This window comes from Procambarus clarkii, chromosome 18, assembly GCF_040958095.1.
Source record: "Procambarus clarkii isolate CNS0578487 chromosome 18, FALCON_Pclarkii_2.0, whole genome shotgun sequence".
Lineage (NCBI taxonomy): Eukaryota > Metazoa > Arthropoda > Malacostraca > Decapoda > Cambaridae > Procambarus > Procambarus clarkii.
This window is the reverse complement of record NC_091167.1, coordinates 11,337,324-11,352,075: the sequence shown is the minus strand read 5'-3', so window position 1 is coordinate 11,352,075 and position 14,752 is coordinate 11,337,324. Positions and strand designations below refer to the sequence as shown.

The window sequence follows — 14,752 nt, the reverse complement described above, 5'->3', positions numbered from 1 at the left end:
TATTGTGTCTGGTTCTCTGAAGATTTCATTTTGTACAAACACACTTTGGAACTTTTCATTTAATGTTTCACACATTTCCTTTTCATTTTCCGTGAATCTGTTTCCCATTTCCAACCTCTGGATATTATCCTTTACCTGCAATTTGTTGTTTATGAATTTGTAGAATAGGCCCGGTTCTGTTTTACATTTATCTGCTATCCCTTTTTCAAAATTTCTTTCTGCCTCTCTCCTTACTGCTGTATAATTGTTTCTCGCATCTTTGTATCGCTGGTATGTTTGGGGGTTTGGCCTCTTCCTATACTGATTCCATTTTTGTGTCTTTTGGTCTCTTGCCCTCTCACAATTTCTGTCGAACCAATCCTGTTTTCTGGTCCTGCATCTCTGTTTTGGTATAAATTTTTTTGTGCCTTTATCATATATTTCACAAAACTTGCCATACATCTCATTCACTTCCTTGCCTAGCATCAAGTCTGTCCAATTATACTCACTAAAAAAATTTCTAAGGTCACCATAATGTCCTCTCCTGAAGTCTGGTTTTTCAACTGCTTCAACCTCCTTATTTTCTTCCAGCTTATAACGCATTGCATACTTTATTCCCAAAAAGACATGGTCACTTTTACCCAAGGGAGGAAGGTACTGAATGTCAAATATCTCTTCCTCCTTCCTGGTAAATATCAAATCTAGCATGGAGGGAACGTCCCCTTCCCTCATCCTCGTAGCTTGTTTAACATGTTGATACAAGAATGTTTCCAGGATGAGGTCTACAAATTTACAGGTCCAAAAATCTTCTGTTTTAGCTTCATATGCTTCCCAGTCTATGGATTTCAAGTTGAAGTCACCGACTATCAACAGTCGTGATCTATCGTTATCCACTCTCGCTATAATCTCTCTCATTATTGTTATAAGACCTTCACGTTTACTATCTAGCTCCTCCTTTGACCATGTGCTGCTTGGCGGTGGACTATATGCATTTATCATCATTAGTTTATCATCCTCATAGCAGATCTCTAGTGCTATTATGTCAACTTCTTGTGGATTGGCAGTCATTATTTCCTTCACCTTTAGGTGTTCTTTTACCAGCACAGCAACGCCACCGCCTTTCCTAATTTTTCTGTCCCGTCTCCAAATTGAGTAGCCCCTTGGGAATATGACCTCATTTAAAATTACATCTTCAAGTTTTGTCTCCGTGAGTGCAACAATGTCTGGTGTCTGCAGCTGTATTACATCACTTAACTCCAGTATCTTCGATCTCACTCCATCTATGTTGGTGTATGCAATCTTCAGGAACTTGTTCCCCCTCTCCTTATTCTTCACTCCCCCTCTCTCTATTGATTTTGTTGGTTTGCCTTTATGTACCACTTTACTGGTTTGCCTACCCCTATCACTTTGTAGAAAAAAGAATTTATTTCTTCTTCATTCCTGCTCTCATTTAAATGTTTTGCCTCGGCGAGGTTCAGTTTCAGCTTCTCTCTATCTTCTTTTGAAAGATCTCGTCTTAACGACCACCCTTTATCGGTTTATCGTATATTTACAGGTGTATCGGTTCCTGTGCCTCTTGGGCTCTGTCATGTTTACATGTGACATTGTATGGGGGTCAGTCTCGTTACTTGTGTGAGGAGTCGCCACATTACTTCCTAGTGCTTTCCCGTTCCCATTCTGACACTATAAAAAAAAAAAAAAAAAAAAAAAAAAAAAAAAAAAAAAATTCTATCTGTGGCTCTTTTGGGTACTTGGTTTCCACCTGTGTCCCCTAGTGCGTGTGCCCCTTGTGTTACATAGCCTGTCCTTATCAGCCCTGTCGATTCCCTTGGGTATCTTGAATGTGGTGATCAGGTCGCCCCTCACTTCATCTTCCAGCGAAGTGTGGTTTCATTCCCGTAGTCTCTCCTCATGACTTCGGTAGTGTACTTTTTCTTTCGGAAGGGGTTCTGTTCCCTTCTCTGTTGACTGGGCGCTGGGGGAGCAGCTTGCTCTGTTGCCTCTCGCTTGGTCCCGCTGTTGGTGGGCGCTTTGGGTTGTCTTCCGGCCTCTGCTGGCGTCGGAGGACGGCTTCTCCCCCTTGGGGGGGGGGGGGGGGGGGTCAGAGCTGGCGGGGTGGGCTTCTTCCCCTGCGCTTCGTCATTTCCTCTTCGTGGGTGCATGGGGCGTGGTCGATCCGCCCCATCCTTCTGGGCTTCCCATCTGCTCTTTGCAGTCATGAGCTTTTCCCGTCTGCTCTTTGCAGTCATGAGCTTTTCCGGTCTGCAGCTCTTCTGGACTACTTCAGTCTGCGCCCTGGATCCTCTGCCCTCCTCGGAGGACTGTTGTCTCCTGTTCGGATTCTGTTAGGGCCGGGTGCATAGATGGTGGACCTGGACCTCCAGGTCACTTCTTGGCACGTTCCTCTCCAGTTTTTCTGGGGCTAGCACGGTTGGTAATTACCTATGTGTACTTACCTAAGTGTAGTTACAGGATGAGAACTACTCTCGTGGTGTCCCGTCTTCCCAGCACTCTTTGTCATATGATTGTCATATTGTCATATGATTGTCATATGTCATAATATGTCTTAATATGATTGTCATATAATGCTTTGGTGGTGGGGCTTCAGGTTTGCTGTTTTTATTGCCTTCCCTATTTTGTTAAGGGCACTTTGTATACTCTTTGCATCTTTACCGGATCTTAGTGCCCTGTCTGCGTCTGAGATTCGGTGTCTGGCCTACCTCGACGACTGGCTGGAGTGGGCTCCCAGTCAGTCCGCTTGTCTGCTCGCCAGGCGATGGTTCTTTCCAGATCGCTGGGTTTGGTTTCCTGGTGATCTGGAGGTTTTTCCTTCTTTTTCCGTCCCGGGTTCGGACCTGGGCCTTGTTTCAGGCGCTTGGGCCCCTCATTGTCTTCCCTCCAGAAGTGTTACTGCGGCTGTGGTCCCGCCTTTGGCTGTTCAGGAGGGGGTCCCGGGTTGCTCAGCGGTTGCTTGGGCGGTTGTGCGGGAGTTTGCACTTCGGCGTGCTTGTCTGCCCGCGGAGTCGGGTTTGGCTACTGCGTCGGTTGGTTCCTACGGAGACTCCCCTTCCGCCTCTTGCATTCCTTGGGTTCCTCTGGGGATCTGGTGTTGGTGCTGCGTCACCAGCTTCCTCTTTGGGGTTTTCGGGGTTCCGTGCCTTGGCACCTCCCCGAGCCTTCGCTCGATGTGTTCACGGACGGGTCGTCTCTCGGCTGGGGCTTTGTGACCAGTGCTCACCAGGTCGTCCGAGGTTGATGGAGTCTGTCTGTCCGTCGGGCTCACAGCCCGGTTCAGGTGTTCATGGCTGTCTGGTTTGCGCTTCGGAGGGTTTGGGTCACTAGGTACTCTACCATTCAGCTCTGTTTGGACTGTTCTCGGGTGGTTCTTGCCGGAACCACAGGGGGTTTGGTTAACCGTGTGGTTCGTGTCCGGGGTGTGTCCTGCGTCCTGGTGGACAGCTCTCGGTTCATTCCTCTTCGTGGGTTGGCCAGTCGTCACCGATTCGTTTTGTTGGCTCTGTTGGGCTTATGGACTCCTGGCCATGGACGTCTTCGGGTCGGCGTGGTCTAGGCGTCGCCCGTTTTGTGGCGCCCTTCCCACCTGCGAGGACTTCACGGTGGAGGCTTTCGGCAGGCCTGGTCGAGGTGGGGGGTACCTGTCCCTCTTCTCCCGGTCGAACTGTTGCTTCGGGTTCTGGCTCGGTTGCAGCCCATTCCCATGAGAACAGTCCTTATGGTTCCATGGTGGCCGGCCCGGCCTTCTTTTCAGACGCTGCTTGATAGGTGTCCGTACCCGGGGCGTTTTTCCTGAGGCTTCGCCTCTTTCAGCAGGCCGAATCGGTCCTGTCCGTGACTGGTTCGGCCTTCTCTTTGGCTCTTCGCGTCTGGTATTTTGACGCAGGTATCACCATCTCTATGGTGTTCTGGTGGCTTTGTTGACGGTGTCCCACCTGCGAGCTTCGTCTTGGAGTCAGTATGACGTTTATTACGTTTTCTCGCGTTTTGTTTCCCCTCCGGCCTGCTCATGAGTCGCCTGAGCCATCCTGGTCCTTGTTCAGGGTGCCTTCTTATCTTCCCCTCAGTTTGTGGTAGCCCCTTCGGTTTCAGTTTCCTCCTCTTTGGTACTGGTGGTAGCTTTGTTGGTGTGCAGCCTTTCTCTGTCCTGGCGACGGTCGAGACGGCTGCTTTCCGGCTTTCCGGAGGGGTTCTTGGGGTATTGGTACTTGTTTGGTTTGGCCGGGGGGTGCGTCCTGTGTTGTCCGGTTGTGCTTTTTGCTGTTGCCGGTGTACCGTGCCTGGGGATGCACTGTGGTTGATCCGGTTCCTTCGTTCCCTGTTTTCAGGGCTCGGGTCTCCCAGGTCGTCTGCAGTGTTTTCCTTCTTCCTGCGGTCTGTCTTTGCGCCCGTGCTGTTCAGACGTTTGCAGCATTTGCTGCTGTGTTGGTGATGTCTCGGGCTCGTTTCGGGCGCAAGGAATTGTGGGTCGCACAGGTTTTTGGCCGCCCATCCATATGTGCGTCTGTTCTTGGGCGTTCTTGTTGCCTTGGGTCGCAGGTTTGCGACCGGTTGTCTTGGCTTTGCGTTGCAGAGTTTGTGGCGGCCGCCTCCTGGGTTAGCCCTTTCTTTTCCTTCTCTTTGGGTATGAAGCTCCAGGGAGCCGTAGGGGCTCCCCACAGAAAACCAGCGTTGAATGTAATGAAACGCCATTTTCTGGGTGAGCCCCGGAGGCTCCCTGGAAACCCTCCCTCCCACCGGTCGGCGGTTTTTTTCGCGTTGGTTGAAGCTTAGCTTCCGAACTGGAGCTTGGCAGCCGGCGCGGAAGGTCCGGGGCTCCCCCCTCCCCCTCCCGGGGTGGGGAGGGCTGCGCGGACGATCGGCGCGGCAGTAAAGTGTGATGTTTGCTTGTTTGCTTGTTTCCTTGGGATTGTAGGGAGTTTTCTACCTCTCTGTTCGGTTTTTGTTGTAGTTTCTTACCATGTGGGGTTTGTTTTGTTACGCCTACCTTTCTGGGTGCCTAACCCCGGTCGATGGCGGATAAGGAAAACCCCCAACCATATGGGGTTTTCCAGGGCCATTGCTCCCTGAAACCTCTCTGAAGGGGCCAGGTTCTGGCGCTGGTCCCTGGTAGGTCTGAACTCCTTAGCTAATGTCCCGGTCTAACATTACATACATTAGCCCGATAAGCTCCAGGGAGCCTCCGGGGCTCGCCCAGAAAATGGCGTTTCATTACATTCAATGCTGGTTTTTTGAAGATGTGTTTTTAAATACGAAAGTACTTAAGGAAATTCCTGTTTCAGTTCTTCTATTGTGGTCTGACACTGTCACATACTGTACTATAGTAAATATATGAAAACATGTGATATATGATCAAAGAAATATTCCAGATGAACACTGGAGACATGTCTCTCTTACTACATTGTCAGCAATGTCAACATGTGTTGACAGATACTGGTCCAGATTGCCATCTTGTCCAATGAATAAAAATTTATATCTTTATATTTTTTCAGTTTTTCTTACATTTTGCATACAAATTACTAATACCATGAAGAAGCTTGTGATACAAGTGCAGATGCAGATCTTGCTACAGTAATTAGTATGACAAGCTGTAATACACACACGAGTTCCACAAGTAATCCACTAATGTCACAGGTGGTGGGTGAAGCCGTTAAGGCACGGCAACAGTGTGGCTTGGCCTTGCTGGCGTGTTACCAGCATCCTCCCGAGCTGGAGCCAACATCCAAGCTTCCCAGCTCTATTGAGAAGAATCTTGACGAAGGTAGGCAACCAGATGTCCTTGATGCCCCATGAAGCTAACATTAACAAGATGTTAATGACCACTAAGTCATATATGTAGACTTTATTGATGATGTTTTAAGTGTAAGGGCTTTATCAAATATTACTCAAGTTGATGAATTTCCTACAGGCTAAATGTCATCACCAGTAAAGTCAAGTATCGACTTGATGGTTTTGTTGCATCATTGTTGTTACTTTGTGCTCTGGTAAATTACACTACGTACGGTATTTTCCACCATATAAACTATCTAATTTACAAGGATATTTTCTGGGAAAAACTGTTTTAGTATGTTTCATCATACATTTACTGAAATTGACTTTTAAGTGATTTTGTAGAGTAAAACATGCAATTGTGTAAGTAAATGCAATGTATATTCAGTTGGCAGTGAACCAAAAATATGCATTCTATAAGTTGCAAAATATGGTAAGTGTCACTTGTTCACTTATAAGCTCTTCTCTGCATACACCTTTGTTCATATTGCATTTCTAAGATAAAAATGGTTTACATTTACTGAACAAAATTACTATAAATTGTGTTTATGTATCCAAAAATTTCATGTTGAGTATTGAAATGGTTCTCTCTGTGAGTAGGCTACCAATTGCTCTTCAAGGCAGGGCCAGGGTCCACCCACTGCTCACTAACCACAGTCCTCTCAACCTTGTGTACTATTACAAGAAGTAACATTCAAGTGATGTCTGCATAATATTTTATAGGGGCAGGGACACGGTGAAGAACAAAGCTCGCTCACACCATTCAAGGCAACTGCTCGCTATGATGCCGAAAGAAAGATAAAGTTCCTCAACATCATTCCCAAGTGATATGTAACACAAGGATAACCCATTTAAATTTTGCAAACTATAAAACACTATATACCACCAGGACCACCAGGTGGCCAACAAATCACTCTAATTTATTTATTTATTTATTTATTTATTTAATTTATGTACAAGTAGGTAACATTGGGTTTGAGAGTATATATCATTGATGTTTTTACATTCTTGTAAAGCCACTAACACATTCAAAAGGTGACACCCCTAGGGTCAACACTTGCAGCAGAGGAGCTCCAGCATATTTCAACAATCCTAAGTATTGTAGTACAGGTTGATGGTAGTGAGTGGTGTCCCACAGAACATAAAGGTATAGTGCTCTTGAAAAATAGGTGAGATAACAGGAAAGTGCTAAGGGAAGTGAAGAATCGGATGAGAAAAAGTTGCCCTAGTGTTTACAGTGCAGAGAAGAACATTCAAGATGGCCACTGGCAAGGGGAAAAACAAAACAGAGCTTGATTTTGAGGGATTCAATGAAGAAAGCATTGATATTAGTAGTCTACATAACAAGTTGGTAAATTTAGATACTATAGTGAACTCTCATGTAGAAATAATTAGTAAATTGAAAGAAAGTAATGACCATTTGAATAGCAAAGTTTTATGTCTTGAGGGTTTAGTGAAAGACTTGCGCAAGGATAAGAATCAATTGGAAACAAATTGCAAAGCCATGGAAGAAGAAAATAAACTCTTAAAAATAGCTTTGGAAGAAGTTAAAGTAAATTTAAACATAAATGACTACAATAGGTTAGGCAAGGAAATTCAACAGGAGAAACAGCTTTTGTCAGCACAGATGGAGGAAGTTACACAGGGAATAGAACAGTGCAAGAAAGATATGCAACTCACTTATGCACAAGTGGCCAAGGAGAAGGAAAAAATAGAAGAAGCAGTAAAGGAAGTCAAACACTGCAGCAACCAAGATAAAACAAACATTAGGCTAGAAGTGAGGAAAGAATTGGCATCTAACCCGAAGTTGGTGCAAAACACAGTTGATCGGAGTAAGTCCCTGATCATTTTTGGCTGCAAAGAAAAGGCGATAACATCTAGGTCAGAAAGAGCTGTAGAAGAAGCTAAAGTAGTAGATAAAATTGTTGGCCTCGTGGAAGGTCTTACAAACAGAGAGAATGTGTGCGACTACAGGAGAATAGGCAGGTACGTAAAAGGGAAAGATCGACCTTTGAGGATCACCCTAAACGGTGCCAAACAGATGGAAGAAGTACTAAGGAATGCTAGAAAATTGCAAAGGGATGAGGATGGGAAAGGGTGGTCGTTAAGACGAGATCTTTCAAAAGAAGATAGAGAGAAGCTGAAACTGAACCTCGCCGAGGCAAAACATTTAAATGAGAGCAGGAATGAAGAAGAAATAAATTCTTTTTTCTACAAAGTGATAGGGGTAGGCAAACCAGTAAAGTGGTACATAAAGGCAAACCAACAAAATCAATAGAGAGAGGGGGAGTGAAGAATAAGGAGAGGGGGAACAAGTTCCTGAAGATTGCATACACCAACATAGATGGAGTGAGATCGAAGATACTGGAGTTAAGTGATGTAATACAGCTGCAGACACCAGACATTGTTGCACTCACGGAGACAAAACTTGAAGATGTAATTTTAAATGAGGTCATATTCCCAAGGGGCTACTCAATTTGGAGACGGGACAGAAAAATTAGGAAAGGCGGTGGCGTTGCTGTGCTGGTAAAAGAACACCTAAAGGTGAAGGAAATAATGACTGCCAATCCACAAGAAGTTGACATAATAGCACTAGAGATCTGCTATGAGGATGATAAACTAATGATGATAAATGCATATAGTCCACCGCCAAGCAGCACATGGTCAAAGGAGGAGCTAGATAGTAAACGTGAAGGTCTTATAACAATAATGAGAGAGATTATAGCGAGAGCGGATAACGATAGATCACGACTGTTGATAGTCGGTGACTTCAACTTGAAATCCATAGACTGGGAAGCATATGAAGCTAAAACAGAAGATTTTTGGACCTGTAAATTTGTAGACCTCATCCTGGAAACATTCTTGTATCAACATGTTAAACAAGCTACGAGGATGAGGGAAGGGGACGTTCCCTCCATGCTAGATTTGATATTTACCAGGAAGGAGGAAGAGATATTTGACATTCAGTACCTTCCTCCCTTGGGTAAAAGTGACCATGTCTTTTTGGGAATAAAGTATGCAATGCGTTATAAGCTGGAAGAAAATAAGGAGGTTGAAGCAGTTGAAAAACCAGACTTCAGGAGAGGACATTATGGTGACCTTAGAAATTTTTTTAGTGAGTATAATTGGACAGACTTGATGCTAGGCAAGGAAGTGAATGAGATGTATGGCAAGTTTTGTGAAATATATGATAAAGGCACAAAAAAATTTATACCAAAACAGAGATGCAGGACCAGAAAACAGGATTGGTTCGACAGAAATTGTGAGAGGGCAAGAGACCAAAAGACACAAAAATGGAATCAGTATAGGAAGAGGCCAAACCCCCAAACATACCAGCGATACAAAGATGCGAGAAACAATTATACAGCAGTAAGGAGAGAGGCAGAAAGAAATTTTGAAAAAGGGATAGCAGATAAATGTAAAACAGAACCGGGCCTATTCTACAAATTCATAAACAACAAATTGCAGGTAAAGGATAATATCCAGAGGTTGGAAATGGGAAACAGATTCACGGAAAATGAAAAGGAAATGTGTGAAACATTAAATGAAAAGTTCCAAAGTGTGTTTGTACAAAATGAAATCTTCAGAGAACCAGACACAATAAGAATTCCAGAGAACAACATAGAGCAGATAGAGGTGTCTAGAGATGAAGTGGAAAATATGCTAAAGGAGCTCGGGAGGAACAAAGCAGCTGGCCCAGATGGCGTTTCACCATGGGTTCTGAGAGAATGTGCATCTGAGCTCAGCATTCCACTTCACCTGATCTTTCAGGCATCCCTGTGTACAGGAATCGTAGCAGACGTGTGGAAACAGGCTAACATAGTTCCAATCTACAAAAGTGGCAGCAGGGAAGACCCCCTCAATTATAGACCTGTATCATTGACAAGTGTAATAGTGAAAGTATTGGAAAAGCTAATCAAAACTAAATGGGTAGAACACCTGGAGAGAAATGATATAATATCAGACAGACAGTATGGTTTTCGATCAGGAAGATCCTGTGTATCGAATTTACTCAGTTTCTATGATCGGGCCACAGAGATATTACAGGAAAGAGATGGTTGGGTTGACTGCATCTATCTGGACCTAAAAAAGGCTTTCGACAGAGTTCCACATAAGAGGTTGTTCTGGAAACTGGAAAATATTGGAGGGGTGACAGGTAAGCTTCTATCATGGATGAAAAATTTTCTGACTGATAGAAAAATGAGGGCAGTAATCAGAGGCAATGTATCGGAATGGAGAAATGTCACAAGTGGAGTACCACAGGGTTCAGTTCTTGCACCAGTGATGTTTATTGTGTACATAAATGATCTACCAGTTGGTATACAGAATTATATGAACATGTTTGCTGATGATGCTAAGATAATAGGAAGGATAAGAAATTTAGATGATTGTCATGCCCTTCAAGAAGACCTGGACAAAATAAGTATATGGAGCACCACTTGGCAAATGGAATTTAATGTTAATAAATGTCATGTTATGGAATGTGGAATAGGAGAACATAGACCCCACACAACCTATATATTATGTGAGAAATCTTTAAAGAATTCTGATAAAGAAAGAGATCTAGGAGTGGTTCTAGATAGAAAACTATCACCTGAGGACCACATTAAGAATATTGTGCAAGGAGCCTATGCAATGCTTTCTAACTTCAGAATTGCATTTAAATACATGGATGGCGATATACTAAAGAAATTGTTCATGTTTTTTGTTAGGCCAAAGCTAGAATATGCAGCTGTTGTGTGGTGCCCATATCTTAAGAAGCACATCAACAAACTGGAAAAGGTGCAAAGACATGCTACTAAGTGGCTCCCAGAACTGAAGGGCAAGAGCTACGAGGAGAGGTTAGAAGCATTAAATATGCCAAAACTAGAAGACAGAAGAAAAAGAGGTGATATGATCACTACGTACAAAATAGTAACAGGAATTGATAAAATCGACAGGGAAGACTTCCTGAGACCTGGAACTTCAAGAACAAGAGGCCATAGATTTAAACTAGCTAAACACAGATGCCGAAGAAATATAAGAAAATTCACCTTCGCAAATAGAGTGGTAGACGGTTGGAACAAGTTAAGTGAGAAGGTGGTGGAGGCCAAGACCGTCAGTAGTTTCAAAGCGTTATATGACAAAGAGTGCTGGGAAGACGGGACACCACGAGCGTAGCTCTCATCCTGTAACTACACTTAGGTAAACACTTAGGTAATTACACAGCATTTCAGGCAGATTCTCTTCAGGCTCTTAAGAACCAATTAACTTTACTCAAGGTCCAGGACATCGGTTCATGCTAGGGTAAGCTGGGACCAAAGGTTAAGAATGGGAGCAACCGTATTCCCGGTCTGAAAGGATCATTTCAATACTAGTATTATTGATGCTTATTCTGAGCTGGGCTCCATTGGTTGCTTCCCTTATTGACTGTCTAAGGTAAAACTGAAAATAAAGGGTGTCTTGTCTGAGCAATGAGACAATGCTAGGACGGTCTACAGAAAGGGTTCAAAGTCATCAAGCAGGAGAATGAAAGAACCACCCTTGAGGCTCTTGAGTACTTACCTGGTGAAAAGTTAAAAACATCTACAGAAAAGTAACTTTATCATGATAAAACAGAGCACTTACCAACAGCCAATGAAACAAAAACTTGCTTAGGATATTTTAAGGCATACTGTACTAGGGTGATAACGAAAAGGCTGAACACAGGTATATTTGAAAAAGATTCCCTCGGTCACTGCCAACAAGCATGTGGAGTAAGGGGTGGTGCCCCCAGCCAAGGTATGACAGCTAAAACATTGGCCAAGCTAAGACATCCTTACACAAGCAGGAAAAATAAGAACAAAAAATGGGAACAACAACACAAGGATAGAAAAGACAAGGTAAAAATAATAACTCCAGATAGGAAGAGTGATATATGCAAATTAAGCAAAACCACAATGAGCTACAAACTTGGATGTGGAGAAAGCCCCAAGAATCCAAACAAAGAGTGCCACAACCAGAGCCTGGGCAACCCATACACATGCAAAGGGGTGGGTGAAAACAACAAAGGGTATCAGGATTAAAAAGTCAAACATCAAAACTTGGCACAGATGGAGTGCTGACCTACAGGAGAGGGTCTGTAAACAAGATAGGTGTAGGCTAATATGAGTCCATGAGAGTGGCAAGATGAAACGCGCAGGCAAGCTGCACGATGAACTAGATGAACACAACTAGAGAGTTGAGGCACACTCCAGAGGACCAGGCAACCCCCAAGGACTCGGGTACTGTAATGAAGCATAAAGGGAACCTCCACAATAAAACCAGTATTGTATACTTGCTTGGAAAGGCATGCACATTGTTTTGGGTTGGCTGGTAAATTCCCAACAAGGCCTAACTTCATAGAATTTAATAGAATGCACCCAAAAAGCTGGGGTATGCCTTAAAGAAAAAAGTTTATAACACTTGGGTATCTGTACACCCACCAGAGGCCCTTGCTAAGAAGGGGGGAGACGTCCAGAAAGTTGGACAATGTTTAGAGTCCCAGGGCAACTTTCAATGAGAGAGATCTTGGAGAACACAAGTGAAACTCGCCTCACCGAACAGGGTGCGCACTCAAGAAAACATGGCACATTACCTAGGTGAGAGACTGGGAGACCATCTCCGTGAAACAAGAGCAAGCATCGCAAGCATGCAGATAAAGTAAAATGTGGCACCTTGGTGAATCCAAAATGGAGTGGAAATGAAAGAATGTACAATATTACTAAAGTCATACATAAACACTAATGGCTTAGTCTAAGAGTTTTCTCTGGATTTGAGATGCACATGAGGCATTCTGTACCAATTTTTAATTTTGGTAATGATAAAATCCGTAGGAGCTGTGATGAGGGTTCGAACCTATGTGGTGGGTGTTCCCATGTACACGCGCTAGTGACTAGATCATGACAACTTTTCATTGATACAGTCACTTTAGTGTGGTTACTCTGTGTATTGAAAGGGGAGTGTCAGAGGGAGAACATGCCTAGATGACAGAGTCAGATTGCATGGGGGAATTGTGTGAAAATAGTGCTCTGGTTTCAGTAGAAGCCTCAGGAAATCCGTGTGTGTTCAGAAGAACTCTTGGTTGCAGTCGTTTTTAATGTTGTGGTCTAGTCGCTAGGGCGTGTGCGTGGGAACACCCACCGCATGGGTTTGAACCCTCATCACGGCTCCTACAGATTTTCTCATTGATGCAGTCACGTTAGTGTGATTACTGTGTATTTTCGTAGTGTTAATCTGAGGGCCATTCTTAGAACTGATTACTGTATATCATTGTAAATAGTTTTATCATTGTAATAGTGTTTTTCCTTAAAAGTCTTGTATGTAAGGTTTCTAGAAAAATTTGGTAATTTTATAATTTAAGATATTTTGTTTAGGTTATTTAATGGTGACTGTGTGGAGAGGTGACTCTGAATCAACCAATGTTCGCGTCACGTGGGACACATACCCTGAGGGTATAATAACTGAAGCTTTGAAGCGACTTTCTCCAGCCCGAGATGATCTGTACCTGACCACTTCGGTGATGAAGTCCTCCCGTCATGCCCTCAAGATATGCGGAACAAATGAGTACCTACTAGCTGCTCGTCCCATCACACAGTACAAGGTAATGTAGAGTACCTTCTTGCTTGTTACCCTATCAAGTGCTACAAGACTAGGATGAATACCTACTTGCCACTCATCTCAATACATGGTACTGTACAAGGTAATGTCTAGTATGATCTTGCTAGTTATATTTTCACATGCTGTAAGGTAAGGATGAATGCTAACAGTACAAGGTAGTGTTGTGTACCTGCTACCAGTTACCTCATCATTGAGTAGGTATGTGACCCTTCACTTGCTGCACAATATTTTAGTGAGAGTGAACTGACTGCAGCAGTTGGTTGATGTACACAAGAAAGCTTTGCTTCTCTAGATGCAATTGTGACTAGGGAGCTCTGAAGATGCTGAAAATTATAGACAGTGTATACAACACTACATGAATGTTATATGGATTCTGTCCTCTTTTAATATTTATATATAGATGAATATTATTGTACAAATAGTTTCTTACATTTTAACAAATCGGTTCTACACGCATATAGTTTGCCTTTGAAAATATAAATTTATATTCATTCTGTATTTAAAGTGTAGTGCTTGTTTTCCAACTTGTACATGTTTAATGAATCTATTCAGTAGTTTCCACATTTATCTACAGATATTGCCAGTGATTCTAATAAAAAAACTCATTTCATTCACTTTGATATCTACTCAATTAGGGTAAGCTTTCCAGGGGAAATATGGCATCGTAGAATTATGTTATGTTCAGTAAATCTCTTGCAGACAATACGAGTGTGGTTATCTCGTGGCAAAACCCCTCAACTTTCCATGGTCTCACGTGGCGAGATGTATGCGGCACTCAACACATTTGACTTCGTGCAGCCATCGTACATTCGTATGGCTACCGCAGAGTCTTCGTCGTCCAGCGAGTCTTCACCGCTGTCTCTGTGGCACCCCAGTATGGATGGCAGGCTTAAAGTGCACATACTTTCTGCTTCATATGTCAACGTTAAGGAAGCTCATAAGGTTTGTGCACCCTGTTTGAAAATAGATGTAATACACAATGAAATCACAACATTCTGGTGTATCAATGAGAAAATGTTGAGGCTGTGTAATGGGATTGAATCCACATTCCTGTATTCTTCAGGGACATGCACTACCGGCTGAACCATGAAGGTTCACTATGTAGCATGAAGGTTCACTTTGTAGTTTGTGAAGTCCACGGATACAAGTTCAATTTGTATGGCTCCAATGTTGTTTTCAAATGTAATGTTTGTCCAAAACAATATTTACATCCTATGGTTTTCTAGATTTATCTGCAAAATATTGGAAAAAATGTTTGTAAAGTAAAAATCTGTTTTAAACTCTTTACCTTTTCCTAATGTAACTCAGTGTCTCTGACGTCTAAAATTAAATCTCTTTATTGAATAATGCATTGATTTTACCGATTGTCTGG

The 14,752-nt window shown here is 43.2% G+C and overlaps 1 protein-coding gene across 3 annotated transcripts in view; it reads left to right on the top strand.

The window, feature by feature from the left end:
- LOC123754474 (phosphatidylinositol 4,5-bisphosphate 3-kinase catalytic subunit alpha isoform) overlaps positions 1-14,752 on the top strand; it is a 257,757-nt gene that overhangs the window by 78,048 nt on the left and 164,957 nt on the right. For all 3 annotated transcript variants that reach the window (XM_069326257.1, XM_069326256.1, XM_069326258.1), the window contains exons 5-7: positions 5,629-5,755; positions 13,137-13,363; positions 14,080-14,322. In XM_069326257.1, the coding sequence (XP_069182358.1) occupies positions 5,629-5,755; positions 13,137-13,363; positions 14,080-14,322 (597 nt within the window). The remainder of the gene's footprint in view (positions 1-5,628; positions 5,756-13,136; positions 13,364-14,079; positions 14,323-14,752) is intronic.